Raw genomic sequence first — 21,085 nt, forward strand, 5'->3', positions numbered from 1 at the left:
ATTCTTTTGGTGCTAGCTTGGTGTACGTATTTCTATTTTTAAACAAGGCAGGGGCAAAAATACTCCTTTGTATTTGGGTTTCGAAGAACGTTCTAAAGTGCTGGACCACATGATGTTACAGTAGCTTCTCTTGGTTTGCTTTCAAGTCACACTGTGATGAAATGGTCACATTTTTAAGCAACTGAGTATTTTTTTAATAATGTTGAAACTTTTTCTTCAGAAAATTCATACTTCACTGATATAAATAATGGAATAACCCAGATATTTTAATTTAAACTAATCTGTAAATAAGTTTACAAACAATGTGTTCTTGGATGTTATTAAACACAGTGGGGTGAGAATAATTTTAAAAGGAATTAAGAACAGTCATGAAACATTTGCAGAGTACTCGTAAAATCAAAAATGTACACAAAACACTTCATACATATGTAAGATAATCATTTAATGTTCCTCATAAAGACTCCACATAATTTCTTTTTCAAATTCAAACAATCCTTTACAATAAAAATCCTATAGCTTCCTCACAAATCAATCATGTATAAAAGAACACTCAAGCCTGAACACTCAAACATGTGCAATTGCTCCTTTTACCTAACTTCAGAAAACCATAGAATGTCTTTCTCAAAACTACCACGGCTGTAGTACAGCTAGCAGAAATGCATAAAAATAATTTAAAAAATAAACACCATCTTTATTCCTGATGCCATTTAAAATTTGGTGGAAAATTTAAAGAGCCAGCATTCATTGTATTGTCTTGGCTATTTTAAGACTGCAAAATATATTTCTCTATTGTATTACCGCTTTTTTTTTACAATATTGGACAATCTATTTTAGTGAATCCATATATAATTCTATGTCTTATAAAGATGCAGTTATTGGTTCTCGTTATTTATCTGATTTATAAAGAAACATCTGAGGTTAATAAATTTAGCAGTTTACTATCTAAATATTGTTGGATCACATATCAAAATAGTATAAAATCACAGGTAGCAATGTATTAGCTACATATTTCTTAGTACTTAATCAGCACAGATAATCCCTTCAATGATCAAATGCAACTGGCTGGTCTAGACTGGTCATGATCATTTGGCATAACCACTGCTTAAATACTCCATGTGCTGTATGTATGCAAAACATTAACAAGAAGATAGGTTATTGATCACTACAGGACAGGGAGTGGGGCCTTTGGCGTAGCGGTAGCATCCCCGCCGCTGGGCCAGAAGGCGTAGGGTTTCGAACCCCGCTCCAGACAGTCCCGGCAAGTGGAGTCGGAGCTCCGGCTCTAAATTCTGGGTTGACATCCAGCGGGATACTTGCGTCCGTGGGTGTGGGTGGCCACCCCCCCTCGTATGGGTTTTGGGAGCCCGTAAAACCCTCCCGCCATAGGACTAACCACCCTAATGGCTGGTACGAAGATGGTTACGGTCACGGAAGGAGCGTTAACGTGGCCAGAAATCCTTCCACCACTTCACACAGTTCCCCAAAGGGAACAGTGTGAAGACACGTACGACGACGACTACAGGACATGGTTTGTCCATTTACAACAGGAAACTTGTGGTGTTGTAGGTATGATGACATTTCAACAGTGGTGACAAATTACTATCAGAATGATAATGGGGACTGAATGTCCTCTGCTGATTTTAAAGTATAAACTTTTATTAACTCACTAGTGTTGAGTACAGGAAACTTTGTGATATCCGGCACCGACAGGACCGGCGTGTTGCCGATCTATCAAAACTGCTGGACATACAAAGTTAATGTTGAAGCATACGAAGGTTTTCATCTCCATATCTGACAACAAACACTGTTGCTTAGCAACAGCTTCTAAAGAGTCGGCTGCAGCTGCAAGCGTCTGTAGCTGAAGCTGTTGCTATAGCTACAGACCTTGCAGTGGCTGACTGGGGAAAAAAAACTTACAGAAAACGGCTCCTGATTTTTGCCGTTAGATCGAATATTCCGGACATACAACCTCCGGATAAACCAAAGTTTCCTGTATTAGGGAGTGACTTAACCGCAACAGTCACATTGAGTTAAGTTGTTACTAAGTATTATTAGGTCAGAGTGATATTTTAATACTTTCTCATTTAGGAATCTTTAACCTAAGAGTAGAGTTCATAATCCATTTTCCAAAACCCTCAATTAAAAAAAATTTAAGCAGTGATTCATAGCAATGTCACAAAGAGTAGAGTCTGAAACTTAAGATGGGCTAGGGTCCCAACTAAGCTTTATAAAATATCTATTACACTGCTCTTTGCATGTACAAATCAGACTTAGACTAATGTGAAATTGGAGAATATCGCTCAATTGGTAGCATACTATGAATACCTCTTTCAAATAATTAAAAGCTAACCTGTGCAAAACAAAAAAGAAGTTTCCCTAAATTAATGTTCTAATTAACAGTGCATGAAAAAAACAATTGTTCAGAGAAAAATATTACCATATTACAGCAATCAACCTTTCTGAGATTCCATTAACTAAGAGACCATAAAAAATAGTGGGTGAGACACAGATGCATCAAGGAAAGCACCTGGCACTTCAGTTTAATATGTGCCACTTCCACCTTGGACTCGAGGTGCAATTTTAATCAATTTTAATTCTTTGTGAAAACACATTCACCATCTTTGATGTCGTGAAACAAATTAAAAAAGTCTTTCCACATACTCAATGTCCCTGGGGTCAGCAAACACTTGCATGATAAATAGGACTAGAATACTCTGAAGATTTAGTTTCCAAGTCTTGAATGTCAAATATCTGAAAGCCTTTATGTATGAAATACTGTCTCCTTTCAAAAATACATGCATGATCATGGAATGGTATATGGACATAAAACATGCAAAATATACATACTCAACTATAATTTTCATTTGAAATGACCTTAAAAGGAGCAGAATGTTTATCTTCAGTGAAAGTTATATTGTATATTAAAAATACCTTCTGCAGGGTACTTACAAAAACCCACAATTTTGTTAGAATTGCCCAATGTCTCCAACCCAATAGCTCCCACCTCCCTCCAGGTGAGCTTGAATGAAATAACTAACAGCGTGTTTACCACTTCTGCCATCATCCATGGACAGCATGTTAAACTGGGTCAGGCAGCATGCAATGTTCAGTTGAAGTCTGAAACCGTATTTCTAACAAGGAGCAGGAGTGTCACGGTACATCTTGTCTTCTTCAATTACAATGTCTTAATTGTAAGGTTGTTGTTGGTTGTAGAATTAAAACACTACATTATAAACTCTATCACCAGTGCTGGCAATTAACAATTATAATTTTTTAAGCTCCAGCACTCGCAGAGCTTAAATTCATCCTGCAGCAAAAACTACCCAAGATGTGCTGTGTATTAGGTACTGGTCAAAGGAACGTCAAGCTTCAAACATTCACACAAAGCCGATATTCCTTTACTGGAGGGTTAATTTTTTTTCTAACAATCAAAGGAATACGTAAAATAAATGTGATAATTCAGATACTGGTAAACTAGCATCCAGCTATAATGGACACTAAGGGGTACATCTTGACTTTGTGTAAAATGGGTGATAGCGAGCCGGCAGCCCTTTTTAACATCTCTCCTGATTGACTTAAATGGAAATAAAAATCGGAAGAGATGTAAAACAGGCTGCCGACTTGCTATCACCCGTTTTACACTGTCACACAAAGTCAAAATTACCCCATATAATCCAAAAATAACATTTATAGTACATTTAGAGAGGTTTACAGAGGGTGCAAACTATATCATGACTGAGCCAGTAGGAGCAGAAATTCAAATCAAATGGTTCCAATTCCATGCATTCCTCCACCCCCCCAAACAACTTGTGATCATCAGAATTATTGCCCTAAATATACTGTCAAACCTGTTATTCTTTAGAATAAATATATCCTTTTCACTAAACATCCATTGAGATTTTTTTTGAAACTATTAAATTGTGTGACAGGTTCTCGGGGACACGGACACAAGACCATAGTGTACACCATCACATGATGTTTGTCTGGGCAGTAAATAAATCAGTGTGAAATAAACTACATGTTATCAAAGCCACTGTTTTATGGTGACCAACTAAATCAAATTATGTTTTCATTACGAGATTTCAAGATTTTTATCAATGTTTTGTGGATTATATTCAGCAATTCCACCCATATTTCTGTGAAAACCCATAAATCAGTGGTCTTGCATATCTCTTAAAAATGCACATCATTTTTATACTCGAGCAGTGTCCCCAGTATTGATACAATTCAACTCCAAACTTATATGGTGAAGGGAAGCAAAAAGAATGGCATTCTCTTTGGAAATCTGAAAGCTTAGGACAGTCCTTTTGCAAAATATGGAGGTTTAGGCTTGCAGTCAGTTTCACCGCCATAACATTTTTGGCCAAAATGTTTCAGGTGAATGCCCAGCTGCTGAAGGCCAAGCTTGTTTTCAGAAACAATTATATCTATGTATTCTGAGACACAAACCCACTGTATAACCATTACTTAATGACATACCTTTTTTAATAACTTAATTTTTAAAAGAGTGCAAAGATAATTTAACGTGGATTAAAAAAGATCAGTACTTACAAATTTTGTTTGGTTACTCTGACAGATTTTACAATCCAAAAGGCGGCATCTGAACATAAAGGGTTTTCATGCGGCGAAATAAATACTTTTTCTAACTACAAAAGAGACCCGACCCCCCGCCCCGAGATTAACATCATGTGTAGACATTTTGTTCTTTCAGCTGGTGAGTACTATACAAATAAATCACTCAAAACAAAGCACTTGTGAGCATGTTGTTGACAGTCTAGCCTGTTACAATCCATACTGAGCTGACATGACAATTCAGGTTCTGTAGAAGGACGTGAATGTTCAAGCTACAGCATCTCTTCTGTTGAGCCAAATTAATATTGTTTCCTAAAAAAAAAAAGCCAGCTTGGTAATATCTTAGAAAACACTTCTTGAGGGTAACTTTCAACTTTGGCAGAGGGGGGAAACTGGCAGTATCGAATTGACCAGCCGTTGTACACACACCACCCGAATTTTGCTTTCCACTGACCTAAGAAAAGGAAAACTAGGTGGGACGCACAAGGGGCAGCCAATCCGATATCGCCAGTTTTCCACCCCTACCAAAATTGAATGTTAACCACCATATTTTTAATTTAAAGAAAGTTGTATCAGAAAGGATCATCATTTCATTTTTTGCACCCTGTCAGTGACAAACGTCCTAGATCATGCAATGCAAAAACTCCCTCCATGCTGACCAAACAATGCCATTTTGCTCTAATTGGATATTTTCCATTTCCCTGCAAGGCTGTGAACTACCACCAAGTTCTAGGCAGTTTTATCCTGGGAACTTTCACCCGTTGGAAACTGGACTAACACTGCCCAAGATAATTACACTAAAAAATCCTTACAGCTTTCAGGGGGAAGACTTTCAACATAGCAGTTGAGGGTGGATGACTGCACCGGCTCCAAAGGTGAAAGACAAAAAATTGTGTAGCTGTGGAGACTTCTTTTTCATCTTTCAATAGTCCAGAGTAAAACTCCACAAAATATATTTACTATAGAATGGTACAGGCTAAAAGAACATCCACATCACAATTTTCTTTTTTTAAAAATACAACAGTCTGAAGTGCAAAACCGCATTTGAATTACAAGTCTTTCCATTGGCCTTGTGTCTGTCAGTGCTTTACATCTCCAGCAAGAGGCTTCAGCAACATAACTAGGTACAGGCCATCTGTTGTCGATGGATCCAAGGTAATAAACACGCAAAACTTGGGTTTCTATGGTGGAAACAGAATACTGGTCACCAGGCTGAGGATAGAATAGGATTACCGGTTGGCCTTATACTTGGAAGCATCCCTAGGTTCACTGCTGGGATTGCTCCAATCATCTGCTTCTGGGGTGGTTTGGTAATGCCGCCAGGCTGATTTGTTGAAAACAGGAAGTCGTTCAAATGACTCACTTGACAGAGCCTGGAAAAACAGAAAATGATTCAAAATTTGAATAGAAAAACTTCAGTGTATGAAAGTGCGACATTTTATAAACCAGATGTCAGCCTTACCTCAGTGATAGCACTCTCACTTCACAGATCACAGATCACAGAAATCACAGAAACCCCACACTGCAGATAGAGGCCATTTCGGCCCATCGAGCCTGCACCGACACATATTCCACCCGATCCCCGTAACCCCTACACCAACACATATCCCACCCTATCCCCGTAACCCCACGTATTTAATCCCCCTAACACTAAGGGTCAATTTATCATAGCCAATCAACCTAACCCGCACATCTTTGGACTGTGGGAGGAAACCGGAGCACCCGGAGGAAACCCACGCAAACACGGGGAGAATGTGCAAACTCCACACAGTCGCCCGAGGCCGGATTCGAACCCGGGTCCCTGGCGCTGTGAGGCAACAATGCTAACCACTATGCCACCGTGCCACTTCCGAGACAGAGGGGGGGGATTTTAACATAGGTGAGTGGGTGCAGGTGGGGGTTAAATGGGGAAAAATTGGAAGCATGTCGGGAAGCCGGCTCCAACCCGTCGACTTCCAGCTTTTACTCAGGCGGGACAAGGGGCGGGCAGCCAACCTGCTCTCAAGAAGTGGGATGGCACTTTAAATATGATAATGAGGCTGAAAGCCTCGGATTTAATCTGCTCTGCAGGCTTTACTGCGGTTGGCCAGGTTTCCCAGCCCTCGGGAACTCCGTCAGGTGCAGCAAAGCGAAGACACCCTTGGGGTGCACTCCTTGTGGGCCAGGAGGAGCAGGCGTGCTTTCTTCCACCATCAGACCCCACCCTCTCCCGGTTTTAACTCCACAGAGGGGAAACTCGGACTTCTGGGCCTCCCGCTTCTGGCGGGTCAAAAAGTGAAAGTTCTACCCAGAAGGTCAAACCCCACTCAAGAACATGCATAAGGCGTAGGAGCAGGAGTAGGTCATTTGGCCCCTCGAGCCTGCTCCGCCATTCAATAGATCATGGCTGCTCGGATTTTGGCCTCAACTCCACTTCCCTGCCCGCTCCCCATAACCCTTGACTCCCTTACCTTTCAAAAATCCGTCTATCTACACCTTAAATATATTCAATGACCCAGCCTCCACAGCTCTCTGGGGAAGAGAATTCCAAAGATTCACGACCCTCAGAGAAGAAATTCCTCCTCATTTCCAATTTAAAAGGGTGCCTCCTTATTCTGAAATTATGCCCCCCAGTTCTAGATTCCCCCGCGAGGGGAAACATCCTCTCTGCATCTACCCTGTCAAGTCCCTTCAGAATCTTATATGTTTCAGTAAGAACCCCTCTCATTCTTTTAAACTCCAATGAGTATAGGCCCAACCTGCTCAACCTTTCTTCATAAGATAACCCCTTCATCTCCGGAATCAACATCGTGAAACTTCTCTGAACTGCCTCCAATGCAAGTATATCCCTCCTTAAATAAGGAGACCAATACTGTACGCAATACTCCAGGTGTGGTCTCACCAATGCCCTGTACAGTTGCAACAGGACTTCGCTACTTTTATACTCCATTCCCTTTGCAATAAAGGCCAACATGTGGCAGAGACCACATAGGGACAGTAACACAATTCACTATGTATAGCCAATGTTGTTATCGCTCCACGTTATGTACGGAACTTGGTTAGGTTATCGGGGCAGGGTCCCTTTAAGAGTCGTCGATTGTGTGATGACGTCATAGCCCTGCGACGAGGCCGGGTCCCTCAGTCCATGCGGAGAGTTAATAAAGCTAACACACGTTTTTCTTTGCTGCTATGGAAGTCTCGCAGTCTGTTTATTTCCAGCGACTCCTACATTGGTGACCCCGTTTCTCTTTTAGACGTTTCCAAAGACTTTATCCGAGATGGCGACGAATGCTGTTTCTCTCAAATTACCGGAGTTTTGGGAACGGCAGGCTGCCGCTTGGTTCGCCCAGGCCGAGGCTCAGTTTGCACTCCAGGACATCACCGCGGACGACACGAAGTATTATTATGCTGTCTCTGCTCTCAGCAGCTCTACCGCGGTCAGAGTCGTGAGCCTGCTCGAGGACCCCCCGGAGCACCACAAATTAGCGACGCTGAGAACGCACCTCCTAGAGACTTTTGGACTAACTGAACCCGAGCACGCACGCCAGCTTCTCTCTCTACCCGGGCTTGGAGTCGCCAAGCCCTCAGAACTGATGGACCACATGTTAACCCTCCTGGGCAAGCACAAGCCGTGCTTCCTCTTCAGAGAACTGTTCCTACAACAGCTGCCAGGGCAGGTATGGTCGGCTTTAGCCAACTCTCATATTAGTGATTTCCGCGCCCTGGCCAAGGAGGCCGACAAATTTTTCTCCGCTGGGCAACAGAACTGCGCGGCCATGCGGGGCCCTACCCCCACCGCCACAGCCCAACGGCGGCAGCCCCCAAGCATGTGCTTCTACCACGCGCAGTTCGGCCCCAACGCTAAGAAGTGCCGGCCCCCGTGCAGCTTTACCGCGTCGGGAAACGCGAAGGCCCACTCATTAGTTACCGTGGCTGTTGGCCGTTCAGGTACTCTGTTATTCATTACGGACACTGACTCTGGATGTCGTTGCCTCTGCGACACGGGTGCCCAGATGAGCGTCCTGCCCGCGTCAACCGTAGACATACAGGGGGGGGAAACCACGGCCCTGCCCTCGAATTCGCCAACGGTAGTTCCATCCGTGCTTTCGGGAAACGGAGCATGGCGCTGTGTTTTGGCGGGCAGCGTTTCGCTTGGGACTTCGTTACAGCAAAAGTGTCCACCCCCCTTCTCGGCGCTGACTTCCTCTGCGCCAATGGCCTTTTGGTGGACGTCAAGAACCGATGTCTCGTCAACGCTGAGACTTTCAGTTCGCTCTAGTGTTCGCTCAGTGGTTCCGGCACGACGAAGTTGTCCAGCGCACTCTCGGCCTCCGACGAGTTTTCCCGCCTCCTCGCCGGGTTCCCGGACCTCACGAAGCCCACTTTCTCGTCCGCTGCCACCAAGCATGGGGTAGAACACCACATCCCGACTACCGGTCCGCCTGTCTACGCCCGCGCTCGGCGCCTCAACCCGGGGAAACTCGCCATCGCTAAAGCAGAGTTCAACACGATGGTGCGCCTCGGCATCATTCGCCGAACAGTCCGTGGGCCTCGCCCCTCCACATCGCACCGAAACCAGGCGGCGGTTGGCACCCGTGCGGCGATTACCGGCGCCTCAACGATGCTACGACCCCCGACCGCTACCCGATTCCACATATCCAGGAGTTTTCCGCCTGCCTGGCCGGGAAAGTTGTTTTCTCTAAAGTGGACCTCATTCGGGGTTACCACCAGGTCCCCGTTCGGCCGCAGGACGTCCCGAAAACCGCGGTGATCACCCCGTTCGGGCTGTTCGAATTCCTCCGCATGCCATTCGGTCTCAAAAATGCCGCTCAGGCTTTTCAACGCCTAATGGACACCGTGTTACGGGACCTGCCATTCCTGTTCGTCTACCTGGACGACATTCTCATCGTCAGCGCCTCCAGGACGGAGCATGTGTCACACCTCCGGACTCTCTTCGAGCGCCTCAGCCAGCACGGCCTAATCGTCAATCCGGCCAAGTGCCAGTTCAGGCTGTCCTCGATCGACTTTCTCGGGCACCGCATCACGAAGGACGGGGCGGTGCCACTGCCGTCGAAAGTGGAGGCCGTGAAGGATTTTCCACGACCCCTCACCGTGAGGGCCCTGCAGGAGTTTTTGGGCATGGTGAACTTTTATCATCGCTTCGTTCCCTAGGCAGCCCAGCTTATGCGGCCCCTTTACGAGGCCCTCAAAGGCAAGCCCACCAAGCTCGCCGTCAACTGGTCCGAGGAGATGGCCAATTCTTTCACGGACACGAAAAGGGCTCTGGCTAACGCGACCATGCTGGCGCATCCGTTACCCGATGCGTTGATCGCTCTCACCACTGACGCTTTGGACTATGCTGTCGGCGCCGTCCACGAACAGTGGGTCAACGGCACTTGGCAGCCGCTCGCCTTCTTCAGCCGGCAGCTCCGCCCCAACGAGCGGAAGTACAGCACCTTCGATCGCGAGCTTCTCGGCCTCTACCTCGCCGTCCGACACTTCCATTTCCTGCTGGAGGCCCGCCCGTTCACGGCGTTTGTGGACCACAAGCCGTTGACCTTCGCCATGGCCAAAGATTCCGAGCCGTGGTCGGCCCGTCAGCAGCGCCAGCTTTCCTTCGTCTCCGAGTTCACGACGGACATCCAGCATGTGGCTGGGAAAAACAACCCTGTCGCCGACTGTCTCTCCTGGGCCGTTGCCAGTGCCGTACACCTCGGCATCGACTACACCCACATGGCGGCCGACCAGGCCTACAGGACAGCTGTCACGGGCCTTCAGTTAGCGGACGTCGCGTTTGATGATGCCGGCACCACGCTCCTGTGCGACATGTCCGCTGGGCAGTCACGCCCCGTCGTGCCTGACGGGTGGAGACGGCAGGTTTTCGACGCTGTCCATAGCCTTTCCCACCCGGGCAGGAAGCAGTCACAGAAGCTGGTGATGGCTAAGTTCTTCTGGCACGGGCTCAAGAAGGACGTTCGCGACTGCGCCAATACCTGCGTGGTATGCCAGCGCTCGAAAGTGCATCGCCATACTAAGGCCCCGTTGGCGCCTTTCGCGGTGCCCGAGAGGCGGTTTGACCATGTTAACGTGGATCTGGTGGGGCCCCTGCCGCCCTCCCGTGGGTTCACCCACCTCCTCACAATGGTCGACAGAACCACCCGATGGCCGGAAGCCGTCCCGCTGTCGTCAACAACGTCTGCCGATGTGGCTCGGGCGTTCATCAACACTTGGGTCGCCCGGTTCGGCGCCCCATCTGACGTCTCCTCCGACCGGGGGCCCCAGTTCATGTCAGAGCTCTGGAACGCAGTCGCCCAAGGCCTTGGGTTGAGACTCCACCGCACCACTGCATATCACCCTCAGGCTAACGGGCTGTGCGAATGGTTTCATCGCTCCATGAAGGCCGCACTCCGGACCAGCCTCCGGGATGACAGTTGGATCGACAGACTCCCGTGGGTCATGCTGGGACTCAGGACCGCCCCCAAGGAGGACCTCCAGCCCTCGTCCGCCGAGCTCGTCTATGGGCAGCCGCTGCGGGTTCCCGGGGATTTCGTCCCTAACGCCACGGACCCTTGGTCCGCAGCCCATCAGCGGTCCACCCTCCTGGACAACGCCAAGGTTTTCGCGCCAGTGCCCACGTCGCAGCACGGTCTCCCTCAGTCCCACGTTCCACCCAACCTTTGTGCGGCAGAGTACGTTTTCGTCCGCCACGACGCCCACCGGGGACCTCTTCACCCATCCTACGACAGACCATTCCACCTCCTGGAAGCTGGGGACAAAGCCTTCGAGGTGGATGTCGGCGGTAAGCCAGACTACATTTCCGTGGATCGTCTTAAGCCGACCCACCTGGATCTGGACCGACCCGTTGGGTTGGCTCGGCACCCGCGGCGGGGCCGACCTCCGGCTTCTGCACTCTCAGTCCACCACCGAGCGCCCGAGGACCCTCCTGCGACCCCCCCGGTCCCCGTCCCGGACTTAAGGAGCCGTTTCGGCCGTGTGATCTGGGCCCCTCAATGACTGACATTGCCAGTTCTAGTGAATTCTGGGGGGACGTATGTGGCGGAGACCACATAGGAACAGTAACACAATTCACTATGTATAGCCAATGTTGTTATCGTTCCACATTATGTACGGAACTTGGTTAGGTTATCGGGGCAGGGTCCCTTTAAGAGTCGTCGATTGTGTGATGACTTCATAGCCCTGCGATGAGGCCGGGTCCCTCAGTTCATGCGGAGAGTTAATAAAGCTAATACGTGTTTTTCTTTGCTGCTATGAAAGTCTCGCAGTCTGTTTATTTCCAGCGACTCCTACAAACATTCCATTTGCCTTCCTAATTACTTGCTGTACCTGCATGCAAACTTTTTGTGATTCGTGTACAAGGACCCCCAGATCCCTCTGTACCTCAGCATTTTGTAATCTCTCCCCATTTAAATAATAATTTGCTTTTTTATTTTTCCTACCAAAGTGGATACCCTCGCATTTTCCCACGTTAAACTTCATCTGCTAGATTTTTGCCCACTCACTTAGCCTATCTATATCCCTTTGGAGATTCTTTGCGTCCTCCACACAATTTGCTTTCTCACCTATCTTTGTATCATCAGCAAATTTGGCTACATTACACTCAGTCCCTTCATCCAAGTCATTAATATAGATTGTAAATAGTTGAGGCCTCAGCGCTGATCCTTGCGGCACCCCACTAGTTACAGTTTGCCAACCTGAAAATGATCCATTTATCCCAACTCTCTGTTTTCTGTTAGTTAGCCAATCCTCTATCCATGCTAAATATATTACCCCCAACCCCGTGAGCCCTTATCTTGTGTAGTAATATTTTGTGTGGCACCTTATCAAATGCCTTCTGAAAATCCAAATACACGACATCTACTGGTTCCCCTTTATCCACCCTGCTCGTTACATCCTCAAAGAACTCCAGCAAATTTGTCAAACATGATTTCCCTTTCATAAAACCATGCTGACTCTGCTTGACTATATTATGATTTTCTAAATGTCCTGCTATCACTTCCTTAATGATGGACTGCAGCATTTTCCGAATGACAGATGTTAGGCTAACTGGTCGATAGTTGCCTGCTTTCTGTCTCCCTCCTTTCTTAAATAGGGGCGGTACATTTGCGGTTTTCCAGTCTGCTGGGACCTCCCAAGAATCCAGGAAATGTTGGTAGATTACAACCAATGCATCCACTACCTCTGCAGCCACCTCTTTTAAGACTCTGGGATGCAGGCCATCGGGTCCAGGGGACTTGTCCACCTTTAGTCCCACTAGTTTGCCTAGTACTTTCTCTCTAGCGATAGTGATTATTTTAAGTTCCCCACCACCACCCCAAATAGCCCCTTGATTATCCATTATTGGGATGCTTTTAGTGTCTTCTATCGTGAAGACCGATACAAAATATTTGTTCAAGGTCTCCGTCATTTCCCATTATTAATTCCCCAGACTCATCCTCTACGGGACCAATGTTTACTTTAGCTACTCTCTTCCTTTTTATATACCTGTAGAAGCTCTTACTGTCTGTTTTTATATTTCTTGCTAGCTTACGCTCATAAGCTATCTTCTCTATCAATTTTTTAGTTGTCCTTTGCTGCTTTTTAAAAATTTCCTAATCCTCTGGCCTTTCACTATTCTTCGCAACATTGTATGCTTTTGTTTTCAATTTGATACCATCCTTTACTTCCTTAGTTAGCCACGGATGGTTCATCCTTCTCTTAGAGTCTTTCTTTCTCACTGGAATATATCTTTGCTGAGAGTTATGAAATATCTCCTTAAATGTTTGCCACTGTTTTTTACAGTCTTACCCCTGTAAGATATTTTCCCAGTCCACTTTAACCAAGTCTGCCGTCATACCTTTGTTTAAGTTCAGGACACTAGTTTGAGACCTAGCTTTCTCACACTCAAACTGAATCTGAAATTCTATCATGCTATGATCACTCTTCCCAACAGGATCCTTCACTTCGAGATCATTAATTAATCCAGCCTCGTTACACATTACCAGATCTAAAATAGTCTTCTCCCGGGTTGGTTCCACAACATATTGTTCCAAGAAACCATCCCGTATAGACTCTAAGAACTCTTCCTCAAGTCTACCTTTGTCAATTTGCTCTGTCCAATCAATATGAAGATTAAAATCTCCCATGATTATAGCCGTACCTTTCTTACAAGCCTCTATTATTTCTTGATTTATTCTCTGTCGTACTGCGTGGCGACGGTTTGGGGGCCTGTAGACCTTCCCACCAGTGACTTTTTACCCTTATTATTTCTTATCTCCACCCAAACTGATTCTATGTCTTGATCTACTAGGCCAATATCATTTCTCATTACTGCACTGATCTCATCCCTTATTAACAGAGCAACACCACCTCCTTTTCCTTTCTGCCTATCCTTACGAAATGGCAAATACCCCTGAATATTGGCCCAGAAATTCCATTCGCAGCCCTCCCACAGGCGGAGGGCTGCGATTTGGAAAAATCTCCGCTAGACCCGAGGGCTCCCGGGAGGCGCAGAGTTCCATTGCTGTGCCTCTTCAAACTGCCGGTGTGCAGGGCACGCATATCCCAGGGGCGCAGGTAGTTTGCAGCATCCCTGGGATCATGTGGGCCATGGGGAGCCAATCAGAGCAGGGAATCTCCATTCATAGATTTGACAGGAAGACCCGTCAAATCTATGAATAGAGATCACCCCCAAAACATAAGTAACACTTCAAATAAAAAAAAATTTAAATCACATTTTTAAAATGACTATAAATTAACTATTTTAAACAAACACTTTAATTTTTGAAAAAAATAATTCAAGTTATTATCGGGGTTAAAAATAAACTTACCTTTCTTTAAAGTATTTTAAAATGATAAATCAGTGGAAATTTTTTTTTTTTTACTTTCTTCAACTCTTAGCCTGGTAAAAGCAGGCCTTGCTTTTACTTTTACAGGCGCAAGAATTGTAAGTGTTTTCTGCGGGCGGAGGGTCTCCAAAAAATGGAACTCTCCACCCGCAGAGGCCCTGCTCCAGGGCAGGCGTCCGATCTGTCAAGAGCTTTCTTGACAGATCGGAAATGCTGGGTTCCAGTGCATGCGCAGTGCATGTCTGAAACTGGCACTTCCGATGTCCCTACGGGAGAGTACACAGCACGTACTCACCCGCAGGGATCGGAATTTCTGCCTCATTCAGTTCCCAGCCTTGGTCACCTTGCAACCACATCTCTGTAATGGCTATCAGATCATACCCATTTATTTCTATTTGTGCTGTCAACTCATCTATCTTGTTACGAATGCTGCGTGCGTTCAGATATAGAGCTTTAAATTTTGTCTTTTTAAGAGACATGAGCACATAGTTTATAAAGCACTGGTTAGGCCACAACTGGAGTACTGCGTCCAGTTCTGGTCACCACACTTTAGGAAGGATGTGAAAGCACTTGAGAGGGTGCAGAGGAGATTGACCAGAATGGTTCCGGGGATGGGGGATCTTAGCTACAAGGACAGGTTGGCGAAGCTGGATTTGTTTTCATTAGAGCAAAGGAGGTTGCGGGTGATTTGATAGAGGTGTACAAGATTATGATGGGTTTGGATAGGCTAGACGGGGAAAGCCTGTTCCCATTAGTTGATGATACAAGGACTAGGGGACACAGATTTAAGGTTTTGGGCAAGAGATAGAGGGGGGGATGTGAGGAAAAACTTTTTTACGCAGTGACTGGTGAGGACCTGGAACTCACTGCTGACGGAAGTGGTGGAAGCGGAGACACTCAATGTTTTCAAGGGGAGACTGGATAGGCACTTGAGGGAAATAAACTTGCAGGGCTACGGGGATAGAGCGGGGGAATGGGACTGACTGGATTGCTCTACAGAGAGCCAGCACGGACTCGATGGGTTGAATGGCCTTCTTCTGTGCCGTTATGACTCTATAGTGTAGGTTAACACTTCAGTGCTGTACTGAGGGAGTGCTTCACGGTCAGAGATGCAGTCTTTCGGATGAGACGTTAAAAGGAGGCCCCATCTGCCCTCACAGCTGGTGTTAAAGAACTCATGGCACTATTTGAAGAATAGTAGGGAGTTCTCTTGGTGTCCTGGCTAACATTTTAAGCAGGTCCCCTTTCCACATTTAACACCAAGCTCTTGAATAAAAATGTACTGATCTTGTAGTTTTTCCAGAAGGAAAAATACTTTATAAAATATTTTCATGTACAGGAAACTTTCTGGTATCCGGCACGGACGGGACCAACGTGGTGCCGGTTCATCAAAAATTCCGGATAACCGAACGCTATAGTAAAAGATATGGAGCTGAGAGCTCCGTATAAAGCAACAAACTCTGTTGCTTAGCAACAGGTTCAGAACAACGTCCACAAGTTGCAAGCGTCTCTGTAGCTTAGCAACAGCTACAGCCACACCCTTGCCTTCCTCCATTTGTTGCTGTGCAAGTAATAAAAGTTACCTGAACCGACTCCTGAATTTTGCCGGTTAACCAACATTTCCGGTTATTTAGGTGCCGGTAAATCGAAAGTTTCCTGTAGCTCATATTTGCATCATTGGATGCTACAACTAGTTTGCCAAAAAATATTCTGTTTTAATCAGGATTTCTCCCAAAGATAGTTAAAACCTGCTGACTTTGAAATCTGTGTACCATAATCTATATGATTCAGCAATATGTAGCACAACTGAATCAAAATTGGCAAGGTTGAGAACTAAACTTTTGGAAACTCATTAATAATTGTCAACAAATTCCCTATTATTGTTATTAACTCATTTTGAAACTTGATAGCAAATCAAAATTGGTCACAGGGACAGGGAAACTGCAGTGCATAAATGGGTGTGACTTAATTGATGGAAAATACATTAGCCTAGGAAGAATTTGATTCCTTCTCTCCAACTTTTCTCCTCTCCTATGTTCCTCTCCCTCCTTTCTGAATGCACTGAGGTGTGGTTCCATGGACAGCCATTGCACTCCGGAATGCGGAAGGGAAACAGAGATTTCTTACAAAAAATGTATAATTTAAAACTACAGGCAGAAATAAATAACTTACTTCAAACATTCTGAATACAGATTTTACTTAATATATCCCACACTTAAATTCTCCTTTGATGATGTTGGGAGATACCTTAAGATAGATGACTGCATCTGTGCCCACACCTTCCATGGAATACAGTTTGAGGTCTCCTTGGAAATACCTAGCATACAGACGGGAGATTGGCAAACCATATCCAAATCCAGCCTGCAGACAGAAATTAAGAAAGCTACATTGCAGCACAGCAGCACCATAACAGCAATGGCAAACTTAGATTAGGCAAAAATCCAGAACAGCCAGGGCAATCTGTAGACAAAAAAAAAGATGCTTTTCTCTGCAATCTATTTGGATCTTTAAGAGGGTGAATTTTGGGAGGAAAGGATAAAGAAGATCCTAGTCACCTTTTAGAGAATTGTACGGCTGCCACTCAACACCTTCACTGATGTCACAGCTAAAATCACAAACTCATTGCCTGAGGTATCTTAAATGGGAGGAGCACATGATTTTACCAGTTAATGTAAGCCAATTGAATGCATGTGTTGGATACATTAAAGGGGATTAGAATCTAAAATTAGGACCATTTTATCTAAAATGTCATTAATTAGTTAAGCTACTGTTTGTATAAAGATAGCATAAATTTGATCCACGAGCACATTTCTGTATGAACTGAACAGTGTTGGCATATAAATCTTTCGTAAGTGAAAATGCCAGTCTTGGAATCTTGCTCGTAAATAAGGAAAATTGGTCAGTGATATTCTATATCTTTTTGTTGGCCATTGTTCTGTAAGGGTTATTACAAAACACAAAACTCAAGATTTTCACATATAATGCATACAAAATTTGTGAGCAAACAATTTTAAGCAAATTATTCAAATAATGAGCTACATGAAAATATTTTTATGAAAATGGATGTTGAAAGTATCTTCACATATTACAAGAATGGCTGTGCAATGCATTAGCAATATCCATATTTAAACATGGCTGTGCACCAAAGTACTGAATAGGCGAATTGATGGATTTGATTCTAGAAGATTAAACCTCAGGACAAAATCTTAAATGAGACTGTACATAACCTGACTAACCAATGATTGCTGTCCCGGTGAGTTGATTGTTACTAACTCCTCTGGTATGGACTGTTGGACATTTTTGGAGAGGTAAGGGTTAATAATCGAACTGACCTGTATAACTAGAACTGGTGAGAGAGCAAAAGGCTTTCTAAGATAAACAGGAAAACTGCGGGATGCCTCAGCAAGGAAATAAGTGACTGGGACAGCATCGACCACGAGTGATTAATGTATAACTTTAGTGACTAGTGTAATAAACATAGGCAGAGAGATCAATTAACCATTGTATAGAGTGGATATTTAGGTAAATAAGTTGTCTTCAAAGGATCCAAGAACAGATAGATCAGGGAGTCTTGGTTGTGGAAAGTATCTTTGAAATAAACAACTAAGGCTGTTTATGTGAATAGATTGTTCTTAAAAGAATTCAAGAACAGGTAAATCATGAGGTCTTATCTGTGAAACGCACCTTTGAAGTAGGCAAACCGAGGTGTATAAAAGGACAATAGTTTCCCAGAATTAGGAGAGCTCGAAAGATAGAGAAACCAAAAGCTATTCCTTCATACAGTATAGCTTGATCACCTATGCTGTATATGAATAAAGTCTGTTCTGTATATTCCACGATCAAGTGGCTCATGCTTACTCGAAGCATGTCAACATGGACACCTCATGCACCACCCAGAGTCTGACCCTTCCATAGCATTCACCACTAACATGGAAGAGGTAATGAGGCAGACCCAGAACAAGATGGATGACAATATAAAAGTGTTCCTTAGAAACATGGGCCTTACTGCTGATCAGGCACAGTGAAAGTCCTGAACCATAATGGTTGGAAGAAGCTGGTAGCAGTATTGTCCTCTTATGGATAAGCCCCTAGACAATAATGATGACATGCACATTATAACATGCATCATTAATTTGATAGCATCTGCAGTACCTTTTTATAGCACACTGCAAAGACATGCAGGAGGTAGACAGAGGGCCTCACAGTACCCTGCATAGTGCAAGATTGCAGATTTAGAAGGGTTTTACTGCAAATTTCAGTTCAGGTTCGAGTTAAAATGTCTGAGAAAGAGCAGCTAGTTTGTTTTCTTTAAGGTGATCATGATAGGTTGCTGAGGAGCAGCAATGCCATTTAAAAAAAAATTGTTCCTGGGATGTGGGCATCGCTGGCAAGGCCAGCATTTATTGCCCATCACTAATTGCCCTCGAGAAGGTGGTGGTGAGCTGCCTTCTTGAACTGCTGCACTCCGCGTGGTGAAGGTACTCCCAGTGCTATTAGGGAGGGAGTTCCAGGATTTGACCCAGCGACGATGAAGGAACGGTGATATATTTGCAAGTCAGGATGGTGTGCAACTTGGAGGTGATGGTGTGTTCCCATGCGCCTGCTGCCTTTGTCCTTCTAGGTGGTAGAGGTCACGGGTTTGGGAGGTGCAGTCGAAGGTGGCTGCGGTGCATTTGTAGATGGTACACACTGCAGCCACAGTGTGCCGATGGTGGAGGGAGTGCCAATCAAGTGGGCTGCTTTGTCTTGGATAGTGTCGAGCTTCTTGAGTGTTGTTGGAGCTGCACTCATCCAGTCAAGTGGAGAATATTCCATCACACTCCTGACTTGTGCCTTGTAGATGGTGAAAAGGCTTTGGGGAGTTAGGAGGCAAGACACTCGCCGCAGAATGCCCAGCCTCTGACCTGCTCTTGTAGTCACTATATTTGTGTGGCTGGTCCAGTTAAGCTTCTGGTCAATGGTGACCCCCCAGGATGTTGATGTTGGGGGATTTGGCAACAGTAATGCCGCTGAATGTCAAGGAGGGGTGGTTAGATGCTCTCTTGTTGGAGATAGCCATTGCCTGCACTTGTATGGTGTGAATGTTACTTGCCACTTATCAGTCCAAGCCTGAATGTCGTCCAGATCTTGCTGCATGCGGGCATAGACTGCTTCATTATCTGAGGAGTTGGAAATGGAACTGAACACTGTGCATCAGCGAACATCCCACTTCTGACCTTATGATGGAGGGAAGGTCATTGATGAAGCAGCTGATGATGGTTGGGCCTAGGACACTGCTGAGGAACTCGTGCAGCGATGTCCTGGAGCTGCGATGATTGGCCTCCAACAGCCACAATCATCTTTCTTTGTGCTAGGTATGGCTCCAGCCAGTGCAGAGTTTTCCCCTGATTCCCACCGACTTCAATTTTACTAGGACTCCTTGATGCCACATTCGGTCAAATGCTGTCCTGATGTCAAGGGCAGTCACTCTCACCTCACCTCTAGAATTCAGCTCTTTTGTCCATGTTTGGACCAAGGCTATAATGAGGTCTGGAGGCAAATGGTCCTGGCGGAACCCAAACTGAGCACCGGTGAGCAGGTTATTGGTGAGCAATTGGCGCTTGATAGCATTGTCGATGACCCCTTCCATCACTTTGCTGATGATTGAGAGTAGACTGATGGGGCGGTAATTAGCTGGATTAGATTTGTCCCGCTTTTTGTGGACAGGGAATACCTGGGGCAGTATTCCACATCGTTGGGTAAATGCCAGTGTTGTAGCTGTACTGGAACAACTTGGCTAGAGACACGACTAGTTCTGGAGCACAAGTCTTCAGCATGACAGCTGGGGTATTGTCAGGGCCCATAGCCTTTGCTGTATCCAGTGTGCTCAGCCGTTTCTTGATATCACGTGGAGTCAATCGAATTGGCTGAATACTGGCATCTGTGATGGTGGGGAACTCAGGAGCAGGCAGAGATGGATCATCCTCTCAGTACTTCTGGCTGGAGATGGTTGCAAACACTTCAGCCTTGTCTTTTGCACTGGCGTGCTGGGATCTGCCATCATTGAGGGTGGGTATGTTCATGGAGCCTCCCCCGCCCGTTAGTTGTTTAATTGTCCATTCACGACTGGATGTGGCAGGAGTGCAGAGCTTTGATCTGATCCGTTGGTTGTGGGATTCCTTAGCTCTATCTATAGCATGCTGCTTCCGCTGTTTAGCATGCATGTAGTCCTGTGAGGCCATACCAGCTTGGTCAAAGATTCCAGCTTGTGGAACTAGCAAAGAGAGGACAATAAAATCCTCCTATGACCTTTCACAAGCAAGGTTAAATGGTTCAAGGAATAGGCCAAATTAGATAAGATGCTGGACTGGGCTCTTACAGAATGAGCACAAGGAAAAGCATTCAGCAGGATCATAGCAAGTTGCAGTCTAACCAAGTTGTTTAAATATCTGAAGAATGGGCTATACATATGCTCCAAGAACTGCTATTTGATATCAGAAAAAGATGGCCAGTTCTGTGGAATTTTTTGTGAAGGAACTTACAACGGGATGTCAAGAACAGTGCAAAATGAACAAAGTTCATGGGCTTTGGTGCACCTGGAAACACAACCAAGGAGCAAAAAGAACACGGTCACAAAAACTAGTCATGAATGAACCAACTTATTGTAGTGAATAGTGAAAGTATTGAGCTGAAGCTGATTATTTTAAACA

At 45.3% G+C, this 21,085-nt stretch overlaps 1 protein-coding gene across 1 annotated transcript in view; it reads right to left on the reverse strand.

Moving 5' to 3' along the window:
* Positions 1–423: 423 nt before the first annotated feature.
* Positions 424–21,085, reverse strand: part of LOC147107497 (pyruvate dehydrogenase (acetyl-transferring) kinase isozyme 3, mitochondrial) — a 125,363-nt gene continuing 104,701 nt past the window's right edge. Inside the window, exons 10-11 of the mRNA XM_086006570.1 lie at positions 16,644–16,757; positions 424–5,945 (exon numbers count right to left, since the gene is read on the reverse strand). Coding sequence (XP_085862696.1) covers positions 5,802–5,945; positions 16,644–16,757 — 258 coding nt within the window. The 3' untranslated portion in view covers positions 424–5,801. The remainder of the gene's footprint in view (positions 5,946–16,643; positions 16,758–21,085) is intronic.

Source organism: Somniosus microcephalus, chromosome 14, assembly GCF_052327205.1.
Source record: "Somniosus microcephalus isolate GS21.2 chromosome 14, FLI_Smic_1.0, whole genome shotgun sequence".
In the NCBI taxonomy this organism is placed as follows: Eukaryota; Metazoa; Chordata; class Chondrichthyes; order Squaliformes; family Somniosidae; genus Somniosus; species Somniosus microcephalus.